The sequence below is a fragment of the Podarcis erhardii genome, assembly GCF_964252035.2.
Source record: "Podarcis erhardii genome assembly, chromosome: 11".
Lineage (NCBI taxonomy): Eukaryota > Metazoa > Chordata > Lepidosauria > Squamata > Lacertidae > Podarcis > Podarcis erhardii.
In genome coordinates this window covers 35,240,303-35,262,386 of record NC_138501.1, presented here as the reverse complement: position 1 = coordinate 35,262,386, position 22,084 = coordinate 35,240,303, and the positions used below count along the sequence as shown (strand labels likewise).

At 39.1% G+C, this 22,084-nt stretch overlaps 1 protein-coding gene across 1 annotated transcript in view; it reads left to right on the top strand.

The window, feature by feature from the left end:
* Positions 1-21,246, top strand: part of NDUFAF2 (NADH:ubiquinone oxidoreductase complex assembly factor 2) — a 46,265-nt gene extending 25,019 nt beyond the window's left edge. The window contains exons 2-4 of the mRNA XM_081880813.1: positions 7,098-7,187; positions 14,662-14,702; positions 20,704-21,246. Of these exons, the coding sequence (XP_081736939.1) occupies positions 7,098-7,187; positions 14,662-14,702; positions 20,704-20,958 (386 nt within the window). The 3' untranslated portion in view covers positions 20,959-21,246. The remainder of the gene's footprint in view (positions 1-7,097; positions 7,188-14,661; positions 14,703-20,703) is intronic.
* Positions 21,247-22,084: the final 838 nt, after the last annotated feature.

Genomic DNA, 22,084 nt, shown 5'->3' with positions numbered 1-22,084 from the left:
CTGGGTTTATTGCAGGCTCTGGTGCCAGTGTCCGTGTTAGGTCTGGTTGTAGTATTATTGTGGGTTAGGAGTTGTTTAAGACTGGGTGGCTGTCTGTAGGCAATGAAAGGTCTTCCTCCCAGAGCTTGAGAAAGAGAACTGTCATTGTCCAGGAGAGGTTGTAGATCTCTGATGATGCGTTGTACTGTTTTAACTTGGGAGCTGTATGTGATGACTAGAGGTGTTCTGTTATTTTCTTTTTTGGGTCTGTCTTGCAGCAAGTTCTCTCTGGGTATCAGTCTGGCTCTGTTGATCTGTTGTCTAACTTCATCTGTTGGGTATTTTAGTTCTAAAAAGGTTTGCTGTAGATCTCTTAGGTGAGAGTCTCTGTCTGTAGAATTGGAACAGATGCGGCTGTAACGTAGTGCCTGGCTATATACAATGGACTGTTTGGTATGTTTGGGATGGTAGCTAGAGGCATGTAGATATGTTTGTCGGTCAGTTGGTTTACGGTATAAGGTGGTGTCTATGTGCCCATCCTGTATTTTTATAGTAGTGTCCAAAAAATGTATTTCTTGCATAGATTGATTCATTGTTAGGTTGATTGTGGGGTGAAAATCATTGAATTTCTGGTGGAAGGTGTCCAGGGTTTAGGAAGATGTTGAGGCTGGACTTTTTCTAGTTTTCAAGGGCAACCATCTTGAATAAGATGTGTGATCTGATTCGTTCTTCTGTGCGAATTATAAGGAAAGAGTGCCCAATGGGTCTGTGGAAAACATGAATTGGATAATGAAGAGAGCAATTTCTCATGTGCCCATGCTTTTAAGCTTTGTATGGGTTAAATTACCATTTTCTTGTGTCATGCATGTTTTGGCCCTCAGTTGTGCTTGGTGAGCTATAAGAAGCCAATGCAGATCTCTCTAGGAGCACTGATATAATGACTAAATGACTAAACAACAAAAAAAGTGTGTTTCATACAGAAGCTATGGTTTCTAATCGGATTACATGGACAGCTGTGCCTAACGTGCATTACTTTAGTCTTGAGGCAGAATTTGTGGTGAGCAGAAAAATTTGGTTGGCTACCAAGGGACCACTGTACATCATATATGCACAGGTTCTTGAAGCCCTAGCATTTCCAAGATGATTTCACATGCTCATATCTGTTTCTCAGCATTCTTTTTAGAAGGGTTAGAATATATCCAAGGACTAAACAGACTGCAAACACAAAAATCTTATTAATCTTTAAATACCTGCAAATTGGAGCAAACACTGGCAGTGGAAGTAAATTGACAATCTTTGAAAAATGGACTGGCTGGCAGAAGCATGATATAATTATTTATAAAAATTACTTGCTCTGAATTAAGAATGATTATGTTCAGTTGTACCGTTATGCAACAATTCATATGGTTTGCAATGGTATGTTGAGCAGAGGACAGTTTTCATTATGGATGAGAGCTGAAATGAGTTTCAAAGAAGAGCAATTCCCAGGTGGGTTTTAAGTCTGATCTCTCTAGAGTATTTTCCAGCATTCCTCAGTATTAAATCCTCACATTTTAACTACAAAGAGTGTTGCTAAAAATGAGAAAACTACAGAACTAATTATTCTGCCTGTAAAAGAAGAGAGGTCAACATACAGGTATACTTCAGTCTCTTAAATAAAGCAACATGAGCACCTTAAGCCTGAAATGTCATTTTCTACTGCTCTGGCTGGATAGCTTCCCCACCAACAGGATCCAGCAGAGCTTTGAATGCACCATTGGCCCCAATGTTCCCTGTTGCAGTTAGGATTGTCCTGTAAATCTCTTCTTCAAATAAAATAGTTATAAAATAGAAATAAGTAGGTGGAATATAACTTTCTTTCATTCATTCTTTTAAATTTGAAAGAATATTTATTTACATTTATTTATTTTATTTTTATTTACTTTTACGTTTATAGCTCACCTTTCCTCCAAGGACTGCAAGGTGGTGTACATTGTTTTCTCCTCCCCATTTTATTTTAACAATCCTGTGAGATAGGTTAAGCCGAGAATGAGTGGCTGGCCTAAGGTCATCCAGTGAGCTTCCTGGCTGTAGCGATTTGAACCCTGCTCTCCCAAGTCCTTAGTCCAACACTCTAACCATTATACCACACTGGCTCTAATGAATATACTGCATTTTGCAGTGGCATTTCAGACACATAAAATTACAGGAAATAATCAGTTGGACAAATTGCACATAGCATTCCTTCAAAAATGTGCCACATATGTATTGTTTCCCTTTTAGATTCCCTATATGCCAAGAATAGTCCTTACAATGGTTGAAGTTAAACCAGCATTTAGAGTTCCTTCTTGATCAGGATTTGTTAACCATCTAGTTAACAAATCTGTGTGAAGAGGCAACAGTTGTCAACATTAACTGTAGTTACATTTTGTGGGGAGGGGTTGAGGAAAATTCATACGAGAGGAAGAGAGTGGTGAAGAGAATGGTGAGGTGGAAGATTGCTACGGACAGCTGGCATTTTTGGTGCTTGATTTTTCAGTAATACTGAATGTCTGTGATAATGGTCCTGAAAGGAATTTGTGTAACACTGTTCATTGTGGTGACATGGCCTGAGTATGTGCAGAGATCTGAATTCAAATCCTGTTTTATTCCATGAACTTTGCTAATTGGCCTTGGTTAGATCAGTGCCTCCATTCTTCTTCAAAGCATTTATGCCAGGAATAAGTGAAATAACTGCTTTAAAATTGGTAACAAATTTGGTGGTTTCTATCCCAAAATGCCTTAATCTTGAAAACTAGAAAAAATAACATCCTGTGAAATGGTTAAATCAGCTATGATTAAATGGGCACAAGATATTGGTCATAATATTATGTTTGCTGACTGGGAACAGTTGTGGACCACCGGTATGAAATTCACGGCATGTAATGCTCTAAGAGAGAATATTATGAAAATGATATACAGGTGGTACATGACACCAGTCAAGCTCGCAAAAATATATCACTTGCCCGAGAACAAATGTTGGAAATGTAAAGAGAATGAAGGTACATTCTTTCACCTTTGGTGGACGTGCCCAAGGATTAAGGCTTTCTGGGAGATGATCTATAATGAAATGAAAAAGGTATTTAAGTATACCTTTTTGAAGAAACCAGAAGCCTTTCTCCTGGGCATGGTCGGCCAATTGGTGCCAAAGGAGGATAGAACTTTCTTTATGTATGCAACAACAGCAGCAAGAATACTTATTGTAAAGTATTGGAAGACACAAGATCTACCCACCCTGGAAGAGTGGCAGATGAAGGTGATGGACTATATGGAATTAGCGGAAATGACTGGCAGAATTCGAGACCTGGGAGAAGAGTTGGTGGAAGAAGATTAGAAGAAATTTAAAGACTATCTGCAGAAACACTGCAAAATTAATGAATGTTAAAATGATGTTGGACTGAAAATAAGTGGCATTAGCAACAAAGTGAAAAAGAACGTAAAAATGAATTGACAATAGATGAAAATATAGGGCTATAATATGTTAAGATATAGAGTTAAGATAATGAAAGAGGGTAAGGATTTGCTGACTTGATTATATTAATGGGAATACAAAAAGGGGAGGTGTGAGGAGGTCAAAGAAACAAGTTAATGAGTCCAAAGTTTAAAAAAAAAAGGATTTGTTTTTACCTTTTTTCTTTTTTCTTTTCTTTTTCTGTATTTTGTATTTTTCTCGTTTTCTGTATTTTGTATTTTTGTTTGAGAGTTTTTTCTTTTTTCTTTTTTATGTATTTTTGTATTAATGACTTTGTTTAATCTTAATAAATATCATTTTAAAAAAAAGGAAAAAAAATCCTGCTGCCAGACTTAGTTTAACTGCAGGAGTTTAATCTAAGGATAATATTCAGCTCTGTTTGATTTTGGAGATAAATATTTCAATAAGAAATGAGTTGAAGAGCATGTATTTTCAGCTGTTTGAATGATTAGAGTTAATTATGTATCTTGTTAATTGGTATATAGTAGCACCTTTCCTATGTGTCTATTTTGTTTGAGTTTTAATTGCATTTCTTAGTCTTCTGTAGCATGTCTCACGTGTTTATTTTGGAAATGAAAATAATTTACTGGCCTTGTGACAACAGTGGTTCACGTGACAACAATTTCAGAATAGTCATGTTAGTGTGGTGCTACACAATCAAAAACAAAAACCCCAAGGAGTCTTATGATACTGTAAAGACCAACACACCTATTATGGCATAAGCATTTGTGGCTTAAAGTCAGCTTCATCCAGTGTAGGAAAGTTTATGTCATAAGGAATTGGTTAGTACCTAAGGTACCGCAGGGTTTGTAATGGCTGAATAAAAAGCGTGTCTATGTGATGGGAAGCATCCAAGATAGGAAAAGAGCTGTTGCTCAGGTACCTGTACAGGACACACTGGTGACCTCTGGCAATATGAGGAGATACACTCAGTCTCCACAAGCTGCTTGAGTAATCTTTATACTTGCATTATGAGTGTGATATACTCCAGAGATATGGTCCTCCCCTGAACTTCCCAGCAGGGGCAGCTAGTATATTTATGGGATCCAGTCCCTTTCTTCTTGTTGCTGCTGCTATTTGAAAGGAAATAATCTTCCTTTCCCCCGTTCCAGTCAGTGGCAAGTTGTATCTGGAGCAAGTGCTGGGAAACATGCAGCTCTCATAGCCGCCCCATCCTCTGAAATTAGGAAGTCTATTTACATACAGCATTTGAGCTCAAAGGGCTCTCAGAGCAGCTTACAAAAGTCACTACTAAGACTTTCTTCTTCCCCTCAGGCTCATAATCTAAAAAGACAGTTCAACTAAGTCATTGTGCATGTGGAAACATTTGCCTTGCCTCAGTAATGGACTGGATGAGAGCCAACAAACTAAAGCTCAATCCAGATAAGACTGAGGCACTGTTAGTAGGTGGTTCCCTAGACCAGATGGGTGGGAGGTCACCTGATCTAGATGGGGTTACACTTCCTTTGAAGGAGCAGGTTCATAGCCGGGGGGTACTCCTGGATCCTTTGCTGTCACTCGAGGCTCAGGAGGCCTCAGTGGCCCAGAGTGCCTTCCATCAGCTTCGGCTGGTGGCCCAGTTACTCCCCTAACTGGACAAGGATAGCCTAAATACTGTTGTCTATGTTCTGGTAACATCAAGGTTAGATTACTGCAATGTGTTATATGTAGGGCTGCTTCTGAAGACGATTTGGAAACCAGCTAGTGCAGAATTCAATGGTCAGGTTGCTCACCAGAGCAAGATAGTTTGAACATATTATACCAATCTTGGTCCAACTGCTCTGGCTACCAATTCAAAGTGCTGGTTTTGACCTATAAAGCCTTAAACAGCTCAGGACCACAATGCCTCAAGGACTGCCTCTTCCCATATGAACCTCCAGACCCTGAGATCATTTACTGACGCCCTTCATTGTGTGCCTCCTCCTTAAGAGGTTTGGAAGGTGGCAACATGAGAACAGGCCATCTCTGCAGGGGCTCTCTGTCTGTGGAATGCTCTCCCCAGGGAAGTTCACCTGGCGCCTTCATTATACGCCTTTAGGTGCCAGGCAAAAACGTTGCTTTTTAACCAGGCTTTCGATTGACATCCTATGCTCTTTTAAAATGTAGCTCTTTTTTGGAGGGGTGTGTGTTATTGGGTTGTTGTTTTTATTTTGATTTTATGTATTGTGGTTTTTATGTTGATCTTTTCTGTAAACCGCCCTGAGACCTCCGGGTATAGAGCGGTATATAAATTCAGTAAATAAAAAATAAAAAAAATTGTCATAACTTTAGGAGGAGTTAATACAGTTGCATTTTCCTTAGTTCATTTGTAAGGCAGATAATGTTCAAACAGCATGACACTCTTTACAAAGCAACTTTCTCTTAGACATTTATAAATAATATATAACTTCATAAAATAGAATTACTTAGTGCTTTACACTGTTGACCAGATAAATAAAACACTCAGTGGGAAGCAGAATTTGGCTGCTTCTACCCAAAATGTTCCTTAAGGCAAGATACAGTCTAGCAGTGGTGCCATACGTTGACAATGAACCAAACAGATCACACATCCTTTCATATGTTTTGTTAAAATTGTAGCTCTTAGAGGTAGGGCTATAGAAGTGGGGTGAGATTCATAGAATAATAGAATTTAGTAATCTAGTCCAACCCCCTGCAATGCAGGAGTCTTTTGCCCAATGTGGGGCTCAAACCCATGACCCTGAGATCAAGCGTCTCATGCTCTTCCAAAGTCTATCAATCTCTTCTAATTTACTTCCAAAACATTTAATATATGTGACTTCCTCCTAAAAGGCTGTACAATTGTTTCTCTTTAAATCAATACTAGAATGATACAGTGCTTTAATTATTTTAATAGTGCAGTTCATTTACAATTACTGAAAATATGTAGAGTGGAAGAAATTATCAAGTACTGTATAAAGTAGAGAAATAACACCCTTGTTTCCCTTTTCTTTTAAGTGTAAAAAGAAGTGAGATGTTAATGGGTTACTCTAAGGCTGCAATCCTATGCACACTTACCTGGTTAAGTCCCATTCAGTACAATAGCAAATATAAACTTGCATGGAATTGAAATCTAAAGGGCTTTTTAAACGCTGCTCTGAGTTGAAATCTTCCTGTACTGTTTTTAGTCAATCTATTTCTGAAGTCTAAAGTGTAGCTCCATTTCATCTGATGCAAAGTAGAAGCGTCTTCATCTCTTTGATTGGGCAGATCCAGGTTTACACACTCAGCAACAGTGCAGGATATTATTTAGTTGCGGCAAAGGTGCTGAACCCTACCTATACCCACTCCTAATCTTGCTGTTGCTTCTCTCTTACACACAACTTTCTCCCAGCTTAGTTTACTTTACTTCCATTATTGCAGTTAGCTTGAGAGAAAATGGTGTGTGTGTGTGTGTGTGTGTGTGTGTGTGTGTGTGTGTACTGCAGATGGGTTAAAACATGAAGCAAGAGATGGGAAGGCAGACAGTCCCAGATTTAAACAACACCTAGTGATGAGAAAAAAAGAGTATATGATTTTCTCAGTCAAAATATCTACATAAGTAATAGCATTGAAGAATATCAAATGTTTACCCGTGCATGTGAATGTTTTATGTAATGTTCTTAATCAGCCTTTTTTCTCTTTGAAATAGGTCAGCTTATTAAAGAGAGAAGATTTGTAGAAACTTCTGGTATAAAAGAACACCAATATGAAGCGGGGGACATACCCACAGAATGGGAAGGTAATACATTTTTGAGACAGTTAAAGTAATGTATGATAAAGTGACTTGTAATTCTCCCAGGCTGAATTGAAAGGACACAACAGAGCATCTAAGCCTAGCCCTTGCCTTAAGATTTCTTAAGATGGTCAAATTTTGTTTCCACTTGACACCCATGATTCTGGCTTGTCCAGTTATTACTTCTCCCTTAGTCCTTTGTGGCAGGTGGAGGAACCACTGAAAAGGCTATTGCAGCAGACTGGTCTATCTTGACGTACCATCTCTGAATTTTCTGTCTAACCTCAAACACAATGGGCGAGATCCAGTGTTGCACCAGCAGATGCAATGGAATTTCTCTTCCTCCCTTCCCCGCTGCCACTCATCTGTCCCAGAGGCTCCCCCAAGCCTCCAGAGCAGATTTTGGGAGCACATGAAGAGCTGCAGAGAGGAGGAGAAGCAAACAAACATTCTGCTTGTGGAAGTGGAAGTACTGTACATTATGCAGGTGGGATGCCACCTAATTTTCCTCTCTTTGAATTCTGAAAGTATGGCTCTTAAGCAGGGAAAGTAAAAAGTACATATGCTTAAAATGCATCATATGATTTAACATCAAGTGGCGCTGTGGGTTAAACCACAGAGCCTAGGACTTGCCAATCAGAAGGTCGGCGGTTCGAATCCCCGCGACGGGGTGAGCTCCCGTTGCTCGGTCCTTGCTCCTGCCAACCTAGCAGTTTGAAAGCATGTCAAAGTGCAAATAGATAAATAGGTACTGCTCCAGCGGGAAGGTAAACGGCGTTTCCGTGCACTGCTCTGGTTCACCAGAAGCGGCTTAGTCATGCTGGCCACATGACCCAGAAGCTGTACGCCGGCTCCCTCAGCCAATAAAGCGAGATGAGCACCGCAACCCCAGAGTCGGCCACGACTGGACCTAATGGTCAGGGGTCCCTTTACCTTTACCTTTTAGGATAAAAACAATGCACAACTCTATAATTAGAGATTGAGAAAATGGCCTTGTTTTAAGTGGCCATGGATAAGAAAAGAAGACACAATGCAAAATGCCTTTTTCCTATGGCTTTCTGAAGCGTAGGATACATTTGCAAATCTGGGCAGTTTATTTGGCTTTCCAGCACAGAAAATAAACCATGTGTGGCAAGGCATACTTTTATTAGCAGCATTTGCATTTTTAACACAACACTTGCTCATGCTTATAATTACCATAACATTTTTTTCCCTTTGTGATTATAGTGGCATTGAATTGGAAGGATTTGTGAAGAGAAGGGAAATAAAAAGTCTTATGAATAGGCAATGGTCTCTTTCTCTCTTTAAGCACAGTTCCTTTCAGGGGATGGGAAGAAAATGTTCAGACTGCTTTGTTTCCCCATCCATTATTTGGGCAGAGGAGGTGTGCAGTGTATTCTTGTTTATGACAGAGCAGAGAAAAATGTAGGTGCTTAAATGCAAAGAACAACATTAACTGGATTTTTCCAGTTAACATGTTAACTGCTGAAATCTTCTGTTTGGAAATGGTGGGAGGAAATGAGAATCATATTCTCCCTCTTTTTTATCTGGGGCTGTTTCTGTAATAGGAGAAAGAAGTAGGTTTTAATAATACTGTACTGGGATTGATATAACTTTTTTTTAAATGTTCAGAGCATTTCCCCTACATTATCTCAGTGCTTATAACATTACTAGAAAGTGAAAATTGTTGCTCATCATTAAGGCCTCCCCTGTGGGATTTCATATTTTTCCAGTTCTGTAAAATATGAACAAGATTGCACAGATTTGGAAGGAGGTGATGGGTGGGGTGCCCTTGGGATTATAACTACAGTGGTACCTTGGGTTACAGACGCTTCAGGTTACAGATGCCGCTAACCCAGAAATAGTACCTCGGGTTAAGAACTTTGCTTCAGGATAAGAACAGAAATCGTGCTCCGGCGGCGCAGCAGCAGCAGCAGGAGGCCCCATTAGCTAAAGTGGTGCTTCAGGTTAAGAACAGTTTCAGGTTAAGAACGGACCTCCGGAACATAACATTATGTTTGCTGACTGGGAAAAGTTGTGGACCACCGGTATGAAATTTACGGCATGTAATGCCTTGAGAGAGAATATTATGAAAATGATTTATAGGTGGTACATGACCCCAATCAAGCTTGCAAAGATCTACCACTTATCAGACAATAAATGTTGGAAATGTAAAGAAAATGAAGGTACATTCTTTCACCTTTGGTGGACGTGCCCAAGGATTAAGGCTTTCTGGGAGATGATATATAATGAAATGAAAAAGGTATTTAAATATACCTTCCTGAAGAAACTAGAGGCCTTTCTCCTGGGTATGGTCAGCCAAGTGGTGCTAAAGAAGGATAGAACATTTTTAATGTATGCTACAACAGCAGCAAGAATACTTATTGCAAAGCATTGGAAGACACAAGATCTACCCACCTTGGAAGAATGACAGATGAAGATGATAGACTACATGGGACTGGCAGAGATGACTGGCAGAATCCGGGACCAGGGGAAGGAGACGGTGGAGGAAGATTGGAAGAAATTCAAGGACTATCTTAGGAAACACTGTAAAATTAACGAATGTTAAAATGACATGGGTTTAGAAGTTAAGTGGTTTTCAGCGGAAATGATTAAATAAAAAGAAAAGAAAGGCTAAAAATTAAATCGAGAATAAGGGAAAGGATTTGCTGATTTGATAAATAGAAATTGGAATACAGAAAGGGGAGGTATGAGGAGGTCGGGAAAGTAAGTCACAAGAAAAAAAAGAGATTAAAATTATACTTGTTTTTGTTTGTGTTTGTATTGTTGCTTTGTTTATGTGTAAAATTTAAAACTTTAATAAATACCATTTTTTTAAAAAAAGAACAGTTTCAGGTTAAGAACGGACCTCCGGAACGAATTAAGTTCTTAACCTGAGGTACCACTGTAAATGTATGGCTCACTTCTTTATCAGAATGAGCTTCCAGTACACCCCTCTCCCCCAGTTTTCTATAGTCTGTTTTCTTCAGGCTTGCTTTGACCAGCAAACCTTGAAACACAGTATCATTTGATCCAATTTCCCTTTCCTTCATTTTCATTGTGATTGCTCATAGGAACCAGGAATGCATTTTGACAATAATATATCTATGCCACTGGTACACAGAAGAATATTCTTGGTGGATGTCCTTCGACTGTGGAATTCCTCAAGGATTGAAGCTTGTTCTGAAGACAGGGTTTTAAGACTTTTGGGATGTCCAGGAGTTGAAGTCAGCATGTCATTTGTTTAAGTGGACAGTTTTTTTGTGGGGGTTTCTCCCTCTGTTCTAAGAATCTGGGATGTGTACAGCACACATCCCCCCCCAATACTCCCAACAACCCTGAGAGGTACAATTAGGCTAAGTGTGTATGATTTTCTCCATGAACACAAAACATAAGCTTCATGGCAGACCAAGCGTTTGAACATGAGTGTCCCATGTCCAAACCAACAATATGACAACCATGGTTTGAGGAAATACATGAATGAGTCCCCGATTAGCATGGATAACATGTGTAAGTAACACCTTTCCTTGCTCTGTCAGGGCTCCCTTTCAAGAAAAGAAGCAATGTGCCTTTTGCCAAAGGCATTATCTTGTGGATGCAGGCTGTCAATAACCTTTTTATCATTTTTATTCTAAATTGTCACTTACTGTATCTAGTAACTTACCTTCTTCATACATGTCACTGGTCCTCATGAAAAGGTATCTGTCATTTTCTGTGTCAAGATTTAGGAGTTTGTGTGCCTCATGCTGCATTTTACAGCCTGTCTATTCTAGTCCTTCTCTCTCTCTCTCTCTCTTTTTAATGGGTACCATTTAGTGATTAATGGGAGTTTTAATTTGCATGCTCACTTTTACGCTCATTACAATGCGTTATATGCCAGTAGAAGCCTTAAAGTTCAATGAAAATCTCATGCATACTAATGAGAATGCAAATGAGTGCTGATGAAAGAATGCCAAGGTCTCAAGGTATGAAATGTCCAGTTTATCTTGCTAAATTCCTTTCAGACAAATGTAGCGTTATCATAAGCACAGACTGTGGATAGTACCATACCGTATTTATATAATTAATTACAACTAAGTAATTAGAAAATTGGAATTGCAGTCAGTGGATTTACAAAAGGTTTGATGAGAACTTTGTAGAATTGGACTTCATCTGTGTGTCTCTCTCTCTGTGTGTGTTTTCTTTGCCTTTTATACTGTTCCAAATAGAAGCTATTTTGGCTGAGACTGAATGAAAGCATTCTGGTTTATGTAAATGTTTTTCTAGAAGTTGATTGCACTGGATGCATTTTCAAGCTGAAAGGGCAAAGAACAATTCTAATAATTGCAAAGATTTTGTCTGCTTTCACTTCAACAATGATTTTTCTAAACTGCAATGGAGGTTTTACTGTCCTGCACATTTAGAAGAGGTTTGGTGAAAGTAAAGGAAAAGTATGGGGGAATGGATGCTAAGCAATAATAAAGATGAGATAAAGAATTTATGGATTTGAAGAAGCTGTATTTTTGGACAATATTAAGGAAAACATTGTTATTGGCTGGATTTAAGCTTCTTGTAAACATCCTCTGTTCAACTCTGTTGAGACTATACGTTGTGTAAAATAAATAATATTGGAAATGCCTGTCGTAAGGAGCCATTCCCAAAATGAAAATAAGAGTAAAATCACATTAACTACATTTTGTTCTGACTCAAAGCTTAGTATGTAGGTGAGAATATTAGCGAAATCAACAATAAAAAAATGCACTCCCTTTAACCCTTTGGTTTTGTGATTAGTATTACTGCTTCTTTTTCATTCTCATTTTATGATGATAATGCTCAACCTCATTGCCACTTTACTAATAGAAAGATAATTGGTAAGAACAAGAGAGAGGGTTTTTTAAGCTGCAATATCTATTTTGTGTTTTGATTTTGGCTCATTAACCAAGATGGTTTCATGTTCTGGTATGTAATGTGATTTTAAAGCACAGTTGACAGTACTGAAACAACTGCAAACACATTTGAAGACACCATGATAGTTGAGGTTAGGGAGAGGTATATGGGCCTAACTCTTAATAAACTAGGGTTAGGAATTATGCTGAACTGGCACAGATCCTGTTTTTTGCTTTGTGCAGATAATGATTTTATTATACTGTTCCTTAGTGCTGTTTTATTTTGTTGTTGCTGGTGGTAGTTTTAATACTGTGTTTTAATTTATTGATATATGTTTTAATTTTGAAAGTAAGGTATTGAAAGGATAGATATAAATGTTGGAATAAAATTACAGCTTGACTGTAAGCAGGTTCTTATTTAATTAATTATATTTTCTTTTACATCCAATTCTGGTCACTACATTTCTGAAATACATAAATAAACTGAGAAGGAGTTAGAGGAGGACAGCAACAATGGGAGGAAAGTGTTTGAGAAGGAACATTGGTCTAGAAGCATCATCAGCATTGTTTGGCTGTGCATAAACTAATTACAGTTATTGCTGTCGCTATAACGTTAGTAATAACTATGATCAGCAAAGCAAAGACAGCTACATCAGTGGTATACCAAATTCTGAGAAGGCAAAGGACTCCCTTTCCATTCTTCTGAGGATAGAATCAGACTTTCCAAAATAATCTTTAAAAGATAGGGATAAGGTCCACCGCTTTCTAGCAGATTTACTCTTCTGCCTTGAGTAGGGAAGACAGGTTATGTATGGTAGAAACAACTTGTCATTCCCCCCCCCCCTTCGGTTATCAGCAATAAGGAGATTTGTCCACCTCATTTCTTTGCCACAATTAGAGTTTGGGCCTCATCTTGGAAGCAGTGGCAGAGCTTCATGCTCCAGCACTGGGGGGCAGAGAGCAGACAGGGCGGGGCTGGGCTGGTGCGCATCCCGGGGGCGTGGTATGCCGCCCACAGGGGCATGGCACACTTCCTGGGGGTGTGGCACGCCCCCTGTGGAGGCGGGGCGCCCAGTGCAGGCAGCTGCGATGGCACCCCACCGGGATCGCGCTGCCGGGGGCAGTGCGCTCCCCCCGCACTCCTCTTCCTCCGCCAGTGCTTGGAAGCAGAATTTGTATTACTTTTTACCTTACTCCTGCTGTCAGTCAGAGGAGCCTCAGTGGGTTATATCCAATGCTAATCATACTGAGAATAAACCCATTGAAATTCATGGACATGACTAACTTGGGGCCATTAATTTCAGTGGATCTATTCTGAGTAAAACTTAGTTGGGTACAACCTACTTGGCTGTATTCAACAAAGTCATCCTGTTAGTACAAGGACTTCCACCCACGCAATGAGGCTTCCTCTTCCTTTTCCTTTCCTTTTCCCCCATGCCTCCTCCCCAAATCTGTACTAGGGTTTTCCCCAGCCTTCCAGAGAAGACTGGGGGAGGGCACATGAGGACAGGGAGGAGAAATCCTGTAGCGCAGGTGAAAGTCCTTGAGCTAATGAGATAACTTCCTTGGATACAATACAATATATATGTGCTTACTGACTTTTTACTCATTGGCAATACAACAGGCACATGTAATGCCACCCCCGCTCTTCCAGTGTTTCCCTTATGACATTTTCTAGGAATGCAAGAGACAGTCTAAACAGACAAAAATCTTACCTCACATGTTCACCTGATTAGCAGTTACCTGTCCCCTCCCCTTACTGTTGGCAGGATGATCTACACATGACAGCTGGTTTGTTATGAGAGAGCTTTTCCAGGAGCTGAATGGACTTAAAGAAGGCCAGAGTTAAAGTTCCTGCAGTTTTAAGTCAGAAATTAGGGGGGAAATGTTTTGTTATTACGTGTACCCTTCCTCCAAGGAGCTAATGGGGGTGTACAGAGTTCTTCTTTTCTATGTTTTCCTCACAAGCAACCCTGTAAGGTAGGTTAGGCTGAAGGATAGTGATTGGCTTAAGATCAACCAGTGAGTTTTGTGGTTGAGTTTGGATTTGAACTTGGGTCACCTCAGTCGTAGTGTTATATTCTAACCATTATGCCAGGCTAGGTGTCAAGAATCTTGCTTTAGGAATTATTGGAGAAAAGCACAAGCTGGCCTGGGAGACAAATGTGAGAAATTGTTAGGGATGACTCAGTGGATTGAGCTTTCATGCATTGCTGCTTTCTGGTGGCAAATCATTTGGCATTCTGAAAACTTCAGTTTCAGTTCTTGCAGAACCAGTTCCTAAACCTTCTGTGTGTGGAAGTGCATTTCATGTGTTTAGTGGTGTCAGGTGAAGGTTTAGAAAGTGGAAACTCAAGTGCTTGTGGAATGGGGACGTCCTGTTCTGTGGGTGCCATGCCTAATTTTCTAGCATTCTTGATGACAGCTATTTTCTGCTGCTCTGACTGCAAGAGCCATCTAGCACCAATCTCCATGTCCTTCCGTAGTCCATTTGCCTTCTGGCATTCAAGTCCTTAATTTAAGTGGCCTTCAGATACATAATCTGTACTATTGATACAATTATGAGCAGTTTTTTTAAAAAAATGTTTGACCTCTGTTTTGATATTTTTTTGCAGCTTGGATTAGGAAAAAAAGAAAAGATCCACCCACATTTGAGGTAAGAGAGACTACATTGCATCTAGGTGAAACTACTGATTATTTTATTTGCCTAATGACTTCAGTCAGAAAGCAGTTCTTTGTGCACAAATACAAGATGGGGGACACATGGCTTGCCAGTGATACATGTGAAATGGATCTTGGGTTTCCCTGGACTTCTATTCTGAAGTCTCACTTGTGTTGCACCATGGTATCATTCTCACATCATACCAATGCACAACAATGCACTATGTGCTGTTTGGGGTGTATGAAATGCTGCCTTTTAGGCCTCTAGGTCCTGTCTGTTCTCTCTCACCTTTCTGTCTCTGCCTTGGAGCTCTCCTTGCCTGTGAGGGCTCTATACTTCACCTGTTTTGTTTGTATTTTTATAGTTATTATATTGTTGAAAGCTTTAATAAAAATAGAAGAAGTAGTAGTTGTTGTCTGAAATGGAGCTCTCCTGGCCAGTGTGACAAACCTTAGGAAGAGAGGGAATCTATAAAAATGGCTGCAAGGAATCCATGTGGGAGGATTGTTCAAAGAGTTTGTAGCTCCAGTGTGGTGTTCATAATTGAAAGTGGCTTTAGTCAAGAATTGTTCTGAATCAGTGTACAGACCATGTACCTCTCTGCTTAAAGTTAGCTACTGACTGCAGCAGTATTGATAGAACTTTCAAGCAAAGGAAATTTTTAGACATAATTTCTAGATTCTAGAATGTCCAGATTTTATTCCTAGTATTTGCCCCACTCATACATTTGCCTTTCATAAAGCATTTTTTGTGTGATTCCAAGCAGTTATTTGGTTCCTCATCTCCAAACTATATCATTATATTATTACTGTTTCCACCAATGAGTAAGTCTGTAAGCCTACCTGAAAGTTATTTTTATTTATTACATTTTTGTACCACCCTTCTTCCAAGGATCACAGGATGGTTTACAGTATAAAAGCACAATACTTAACATAGTAACAAACAAAAATAATACAACCCACCCCAGCCACACACAATTTAAAAGGCCATAGATTGTTTAATTAGCCAAAGGCCTGGGAGAAGAGGAACGTTTTTACCTGGCATCTGAAGATTTGTAACAAAGGTGCCAGACAAGCCTCCTTGGGGAGAGCATTCCCCAAATGGGGAGCCACTGCAGAAAAGGTCTTTTCTCGTGTTGCAACCCTCTGGGCCTTGTGGAGGAGGCACATGAGAAGGGCCTCAGGTGATGATTGCAGAATCCAGGTCGGTTCACATGGGGAGAGGTGGTCTTTATGGTATGAGTCATTTAAGGCTTTATTGGTCAGAACCAGCACTTTGAATTGGGCCCAGAAACTAATCAGCAGCCGGTGTTGTCTGGTTAGGATTGGTATTATATGCTCAAACCACCTTGTCCCAGCAAGCAACCCAACCTGGCTGCTGATTTGGAGTATAGAAGTAGTGGGCAAGCTAAGAGTTAAGCACCCCATCTGCTTCAAATCTTCCTCCAGTGGTTTGCTTGCGAGTGTTTTTGTTGCAAGAGTTCATGTGTAGCATTTAGCTGAGCCCTTGTTCTCCATCTCCCCTTACAGAAATGCTAGAACCTGGGATCATCCAGTGAAGTTGTATATTGGGAGATAATAGAACAAACAAAATAAAGTACTTCTTTACACAGTACATAGTTAAACTATGCAATTTGCTAGCATAAAATATAGTGATGGCTACCAATTTGGATGGCTTTTAAATGGGATGAGACAATTTCATGAAGTATACTATGATGGCTATATTGCCTCCAGTTGCTGAGGACCTTGAGCAGGAGAATTCTGCTTGGGAGCAGAATTTCCATATTCCTCTGGCTGGCTACTGTGAGAACAAAATGCTGGAGCAGATAGATCTTTCGGCTGATCCAGCAAGGCTCTTCTAATGTACTCTGATGTTTTCATTGGAATAACCTGAATGCCATCTGGTGAGTTAAACTTAAGTTTTAAAAAAGCTGTTCTGCTTCTTTAAGGCTGGAGATAGTGGGCTGTTTTTGTTGTTGGTTTTTTTTTTAAAGAAAACTCTAAGTTGCATTATAATGTGAAATTGAATTCATTTGTAAGTTCCTTTAGCTACTGTGGGAAGTCTGAAAGTGGCTTGGAATAGAAAATACGGTAAATAACTGCTTTTCATTTCTAATGCACCGTGTGTTTGCCATGCAGTAATAAAAACTAAATGGCTTCTGAATTGCACAGTTGGATACAAGGTGAAATGTTAAAAAGAAGAAACTTTTTGTGACAGCTCCTGTCTTCTTTCAAACTATTTCTAGCATTTCCATAATTATCTGTTTTGACAGCCTCCTTGTCAAGGGAGGAAAATGTACTCCAGTGAGTAGTAATAAGCATAAAGTTTAAATTATTATTCTCTCCCCCCAGAAGAGAATAATTATATTGGAAATTACATTATGTTTAGTTACTGCAGTGCATACCCACCTTCCTTATTTGATCATAAGAATATTATTTATTTCAGAAGAGGCATGATGAAAACTAACTTCAATCATGGAGGTTCATTTTCATAGAATTCCTATTCGCCATCACCAACCTGAGATGTGATTTAGAAGTAGTTTTGCTAGATGACAGTAGGAGCACAGAGTAGATTTTTGATTGTCTTGCTTTTAAATTCAGTCAAGCTTAGGGGATAGACTATATCATTTAGTTTGATTGACAGATTAGACTAATCAATTAAAAGCCTCTTGGTTGATGAAAACATTGTTCCTGATTGATCAAGCGGCAGATTTTTTGAAAATATGTATATTCTTATTTTCAATATAAGGACATTCTAAAACTGCATTTGAGAAATGCCTTCTTGGAAGAGACATTCACACAGGAAAAAATGCTTTTTCTAAAATGGTGGCTAATATAAGCATGTCCATAGATCATCCAAACTATATGTTCTACATGAGAATGTATGATTTTCCCATTTTTAAAATGCAGGTCTACCATGCCCACCTCACCCCATTGTATGTAAATGTCTCTCTGCCACCTTGGAAGCCCAGCTGTGTCCAGGGGGGCAGAAAGGTTCTACCAGCAATTCTGCTGGCAATAATACATGGAAAGAAGAAGAGTTTGGATTTGATATCCCGCCTTTCACTCCCCTTCAGAAGTCTCAAAGCGGCTAACATTCTCCTTTCCCCTCCTCCCCCACAACAAACACTCTGTGAGGTGAGTGGGGCTGAGAGACTTCAAAGAAGTGTGACTGGCCCAAGGTCACCCAGCAGCTGCATGTGGAGGAGCGGAGATGCGAACCCAGTTCCCCAGATTACATGTCTACCGCTCTTAACCACTACACCACACTGGCTCTCAAAAGTCCTAAAGGGGCATTGGGGTGGGGTGCCGGGGGCTTTAGATCTCAAGCCCCATGGATCCCCAGAGGCAGACACACTTAATGTTCAGAAACAGAGCACATATGAGCACATGTTCAGCCTGAGTTTGTTTTTAGTGCCAGAACTAAGTTCATGCTCCTCGCATACAAAAATCTACTCCTGGATTTCCAGTCCCTGGTTTTCTTGATTTCATCTGGGTTTTTTGGGTGGGGCGGACTGCTGTTGTGTTACACTGTGTGTCATAAACCCACATGCATGTCCAAGCACTCACATATAATCATACACACCAATGAGAGGTTTGGGATCTTTTGTTGGGATTATGACGTGTGCATGTTATGAATATGTAATAACTGTTAACCATATACCCACAAGAATTTTGCACACCAAAGGAATAAAGAAAGCTTGGTTTATTATATGAAACAGAGGTGACAGACTATATAAATGCTACTTCAGATAGCAAATTACAACTTAAGCAGGCAGCAACTCAGACAATACATACACACCTTGATCTAAAGAGTAACAAAGATAACCTAATGGTCCTAACCTAACAATGTAGTCCAGGGAGGAAGTACATAAGATCATCTCTTTTTTTTAGAAATTCCTGCCAGAGCATTAAGGAAGTGACCTCATACAGTCCCTTCTGTATTGATTCAGTAACTCTCTGAGTGCCAGCCCCTCAATGTGCCTGTCTGGCAATCATGCATTTGTGATTTTGACTGGAAATCCCACATAGATAAAATGAAATAAAATGTCATCTGGGGGTTTGTTTGGATATGCACTGCTTCTCTGTAGCTATCTGGTCAATGTCACCTCTCCCTCCCTCCCTCCTCCTCTCCATAGTCCAAATGTTACTGCAAATATCTGTATTCCTTAAGGGCCTGACCTTTCTATTCTAGAAAAATTAGTAAGTTAATTGAAGTCAATTGAATTGTTTTCAACCAGCATTAGATACACAGTTAGGTTTATTACATTGTGATAATGGAGATTCATTACTCTGCAATCTCAATTTCATTTTGATATGGGAATTTTGTTTTCTTTTGAGCTTATACTTGGCAAAGAGTCATTTGATTATCTGTAGTCATTTTCCCCCTCACTTTGTCTAGGTTCTTGTGAAATTATGTTATATACTTGTTCTGTTTACAACCCCCTTTCCTTTTTCTATCTCAGAAAATTACTGAACTGGTGTGAAGTCAGCATATTTACACTATTCTTTTGGTAGTGTTACAGTAAATTTTATCATTATGCACCAGTTTTTATTAATCTGTTTGTAATATTGCAGGCACTTTGCAACAGTGCATATATTATGAAGTCTTGGCTTGAAGTTGCATGATGGAGTTATTTTGCTGAATCGAAGCAGATGTAGAGTGTCTGTAGAGGGGACTGCCTTGAGACTTTGTTATCCCCAAGAATGGGAGCTGAAGCCCAAGAGTTCTTTGGTTCAAATCTTGCAGTGCCCATGATCTCAAGTAAATGGTTCTAAGCAAGTGATTGTTGCTTCAGCCTGTTCCCTTCTCCCCCCCCCCCCAATGTGTACGTGTGGTACTGCTAATACTAGATTGTGACAAATTTTGCAAGTTGAAACCCTTGAAAATACCAGTGCTAAAGCACTTCCCCCTTATGCAAATACTTGATACCATCCTTGTCTGTGATGCCTCAGACTGAATGGAGGGAGCATTCCCTACCTTACAGAGAAACTTGGATGTCTGGACTAATTTGGGGTGGAAAGCATCATAAAAAATCACTGTATTTGTTTTTGACTTCCTGATAATTAAGTGGGCCCAGTAGAATTAAATATCTTCAGCACTGTGATCAATTTGAAGCCACATTTTACAATACTATGTGCTATTTCCCATTGGCATGCATCCAGAAAGTGCACTTTTTATATATAGATAAATGTATCACTTAATTTCTAGAATACACACTACTTATGTTGCCAAGCCCTTTGGTGCTTTAGATACCTTCATATCCTTACTGACTTCATCTCAGCATGATGCCAAGGAGACCTGCTGAAGTCGATTAACCAGATCATTAGCAATTAATCCCCCTCTGTTCCAGTGGGACCATTATCACTGCCTTGTGCTAAGCTTTTACATCTGTTCTCTATGTTGAAATATCTAAACTCTACTGAAGTCCATTTGGTTCTTTCTAGATTATTGACCTAGCATAGAAATCAAATTGCAGAGAAGATATTGACGATATGCTGCACACATTTTATATTTCTTATAGTTTATATGGTCATGAAACCCACTCAGTATAATTTTAACTTCCTCTTAATAATTTTTGCAAATTTGTTTGATTTTAATTATTGGGTGTGAATACACATGAACCACATTTATGTGAAACAATCATACAAAAAAAGAAACTTTTAAAAAAGAAGTTGTGTTGTGTTTCATTTATGTAAAGGATTGCCTGCAAACCCAGTGATGTTCAGTGTTAGTAGCTTATCTCGTGAATTTTCATTTTGTTTGATAGGGCTTTTATCCATTGTGAGAGATTGATACTGAAAAATCATTTTGATATGTATATAAATATTAGAATTAAAATATACTTTCAGACTCATTCAATTAAAACAGTGAAATTATTCCAGCGGATGGATTTTGACTTCTGCCTTAAAAATTATTTTGTTTAAATCATTGCCTTGTGAGACATTCACCTATTTCTTTCAGCCACTTAAATGCATTATTGCATTTTTCACAGGAAATTCTTAAGAATGTGGATTATAAAGAAGAAATAAAGAAGAAGATTGAAGATATTTATGAAAAGGAGAGACTCCTGCAGGCGAAAGAGTATGAAGAGGGGCTTGTAGCAGAACCACTTCAAACTCAGATTAAAGGCCATGCATCTGCCCCTCAGTTTGGAAAGAATGAGCCATCAGAAGATCCAGTCAGTACAGCGAAGACTTTTCAGCCAGGATCCTGGATGCCCCCCAAGGACAGTATCCGTAATAAGTAAGGGGCCCATTGCCGAAGCATCAGAAATTAGATGAATAATTATGTTAATAAGCAAAAGAGCAGAATGTTATTTTCTTGATTATTGTTGAACTATGATATTATGCACTCAGTAAATATATACACTTGAAAATTCACACTTGAAAATTCAGCAGCATTTTTAGAAATGATAGCTCCGATTCCAAACACTGCAGCTTCCTTACATTACTAGTGGAACTGATTTCATGGAAATAGACAAAGCTACTGGTATTAAGTTGTAAAACCAGATTAAATCTTTACCTTCTACAATTCATTCTGAGACATTTTCCATTCATTTCAGGTTTAAATTATGAAACATTAGTGCTGTTATATCACTTAAACTGATGTCAGTACTTTCAAATTATTTACTAATCTTATGCAAGATTTCCATGTGCGTTTGTTCTATTGGCTCACAAGTGGTGAACCCTTAATGTGTTAACTCCTGTAAGTTTTTACTTAGGCTAAACATGAGCCGCAGTCTCACATGAGTTCACAGCTTCTCATATGCTAAAATAATATGCACAAGTAGCAAATTTTATTTTCATGAAAGTAGACCAAAGATTTATGTTTTAGAATCAAACAGTGTTGCTTTGTCCATCATGTTTCTACTTAATGTGTCCAAGTGCAATGTGACAGACCCGGAGCAAAATAATTTGCGTGCTTTTCAGATAACATATAAGCCTACCCTACAACTTAAGATGCTCATTGTTAAGAAACTTCAATAGGTTCACAGATTAACAAAGCCAATTTTAAAGTATCATTTATTTAAAGTAGAAATTTAAATAAGGTTAATGTTGTTGCATTATTTAACTGTGCCAAGAGCAATATTTACAACATGGGCATAGCCTAAACCATTTTGGGGGGGAAACCATACACACTTCTGCGGGGCTGTGTTTCTAATGCATTTACTAGATGAAGCTTTAGGTTTCCTAATCTTATCAGTCCTTACACTGGGAAAGGGCTGTAGCTCAGTGGTAGGGCAGCTGCCTTTCATGCAGAAGGTTCCAGGTAGGGTTGGGAATGTCCCCTTTCCAAAATCGTAACACAGTACTGTACTGAGATAGATAGGCCAATGGTTTGACTGCATATAAAGCAGTTTCCTATGTATACCA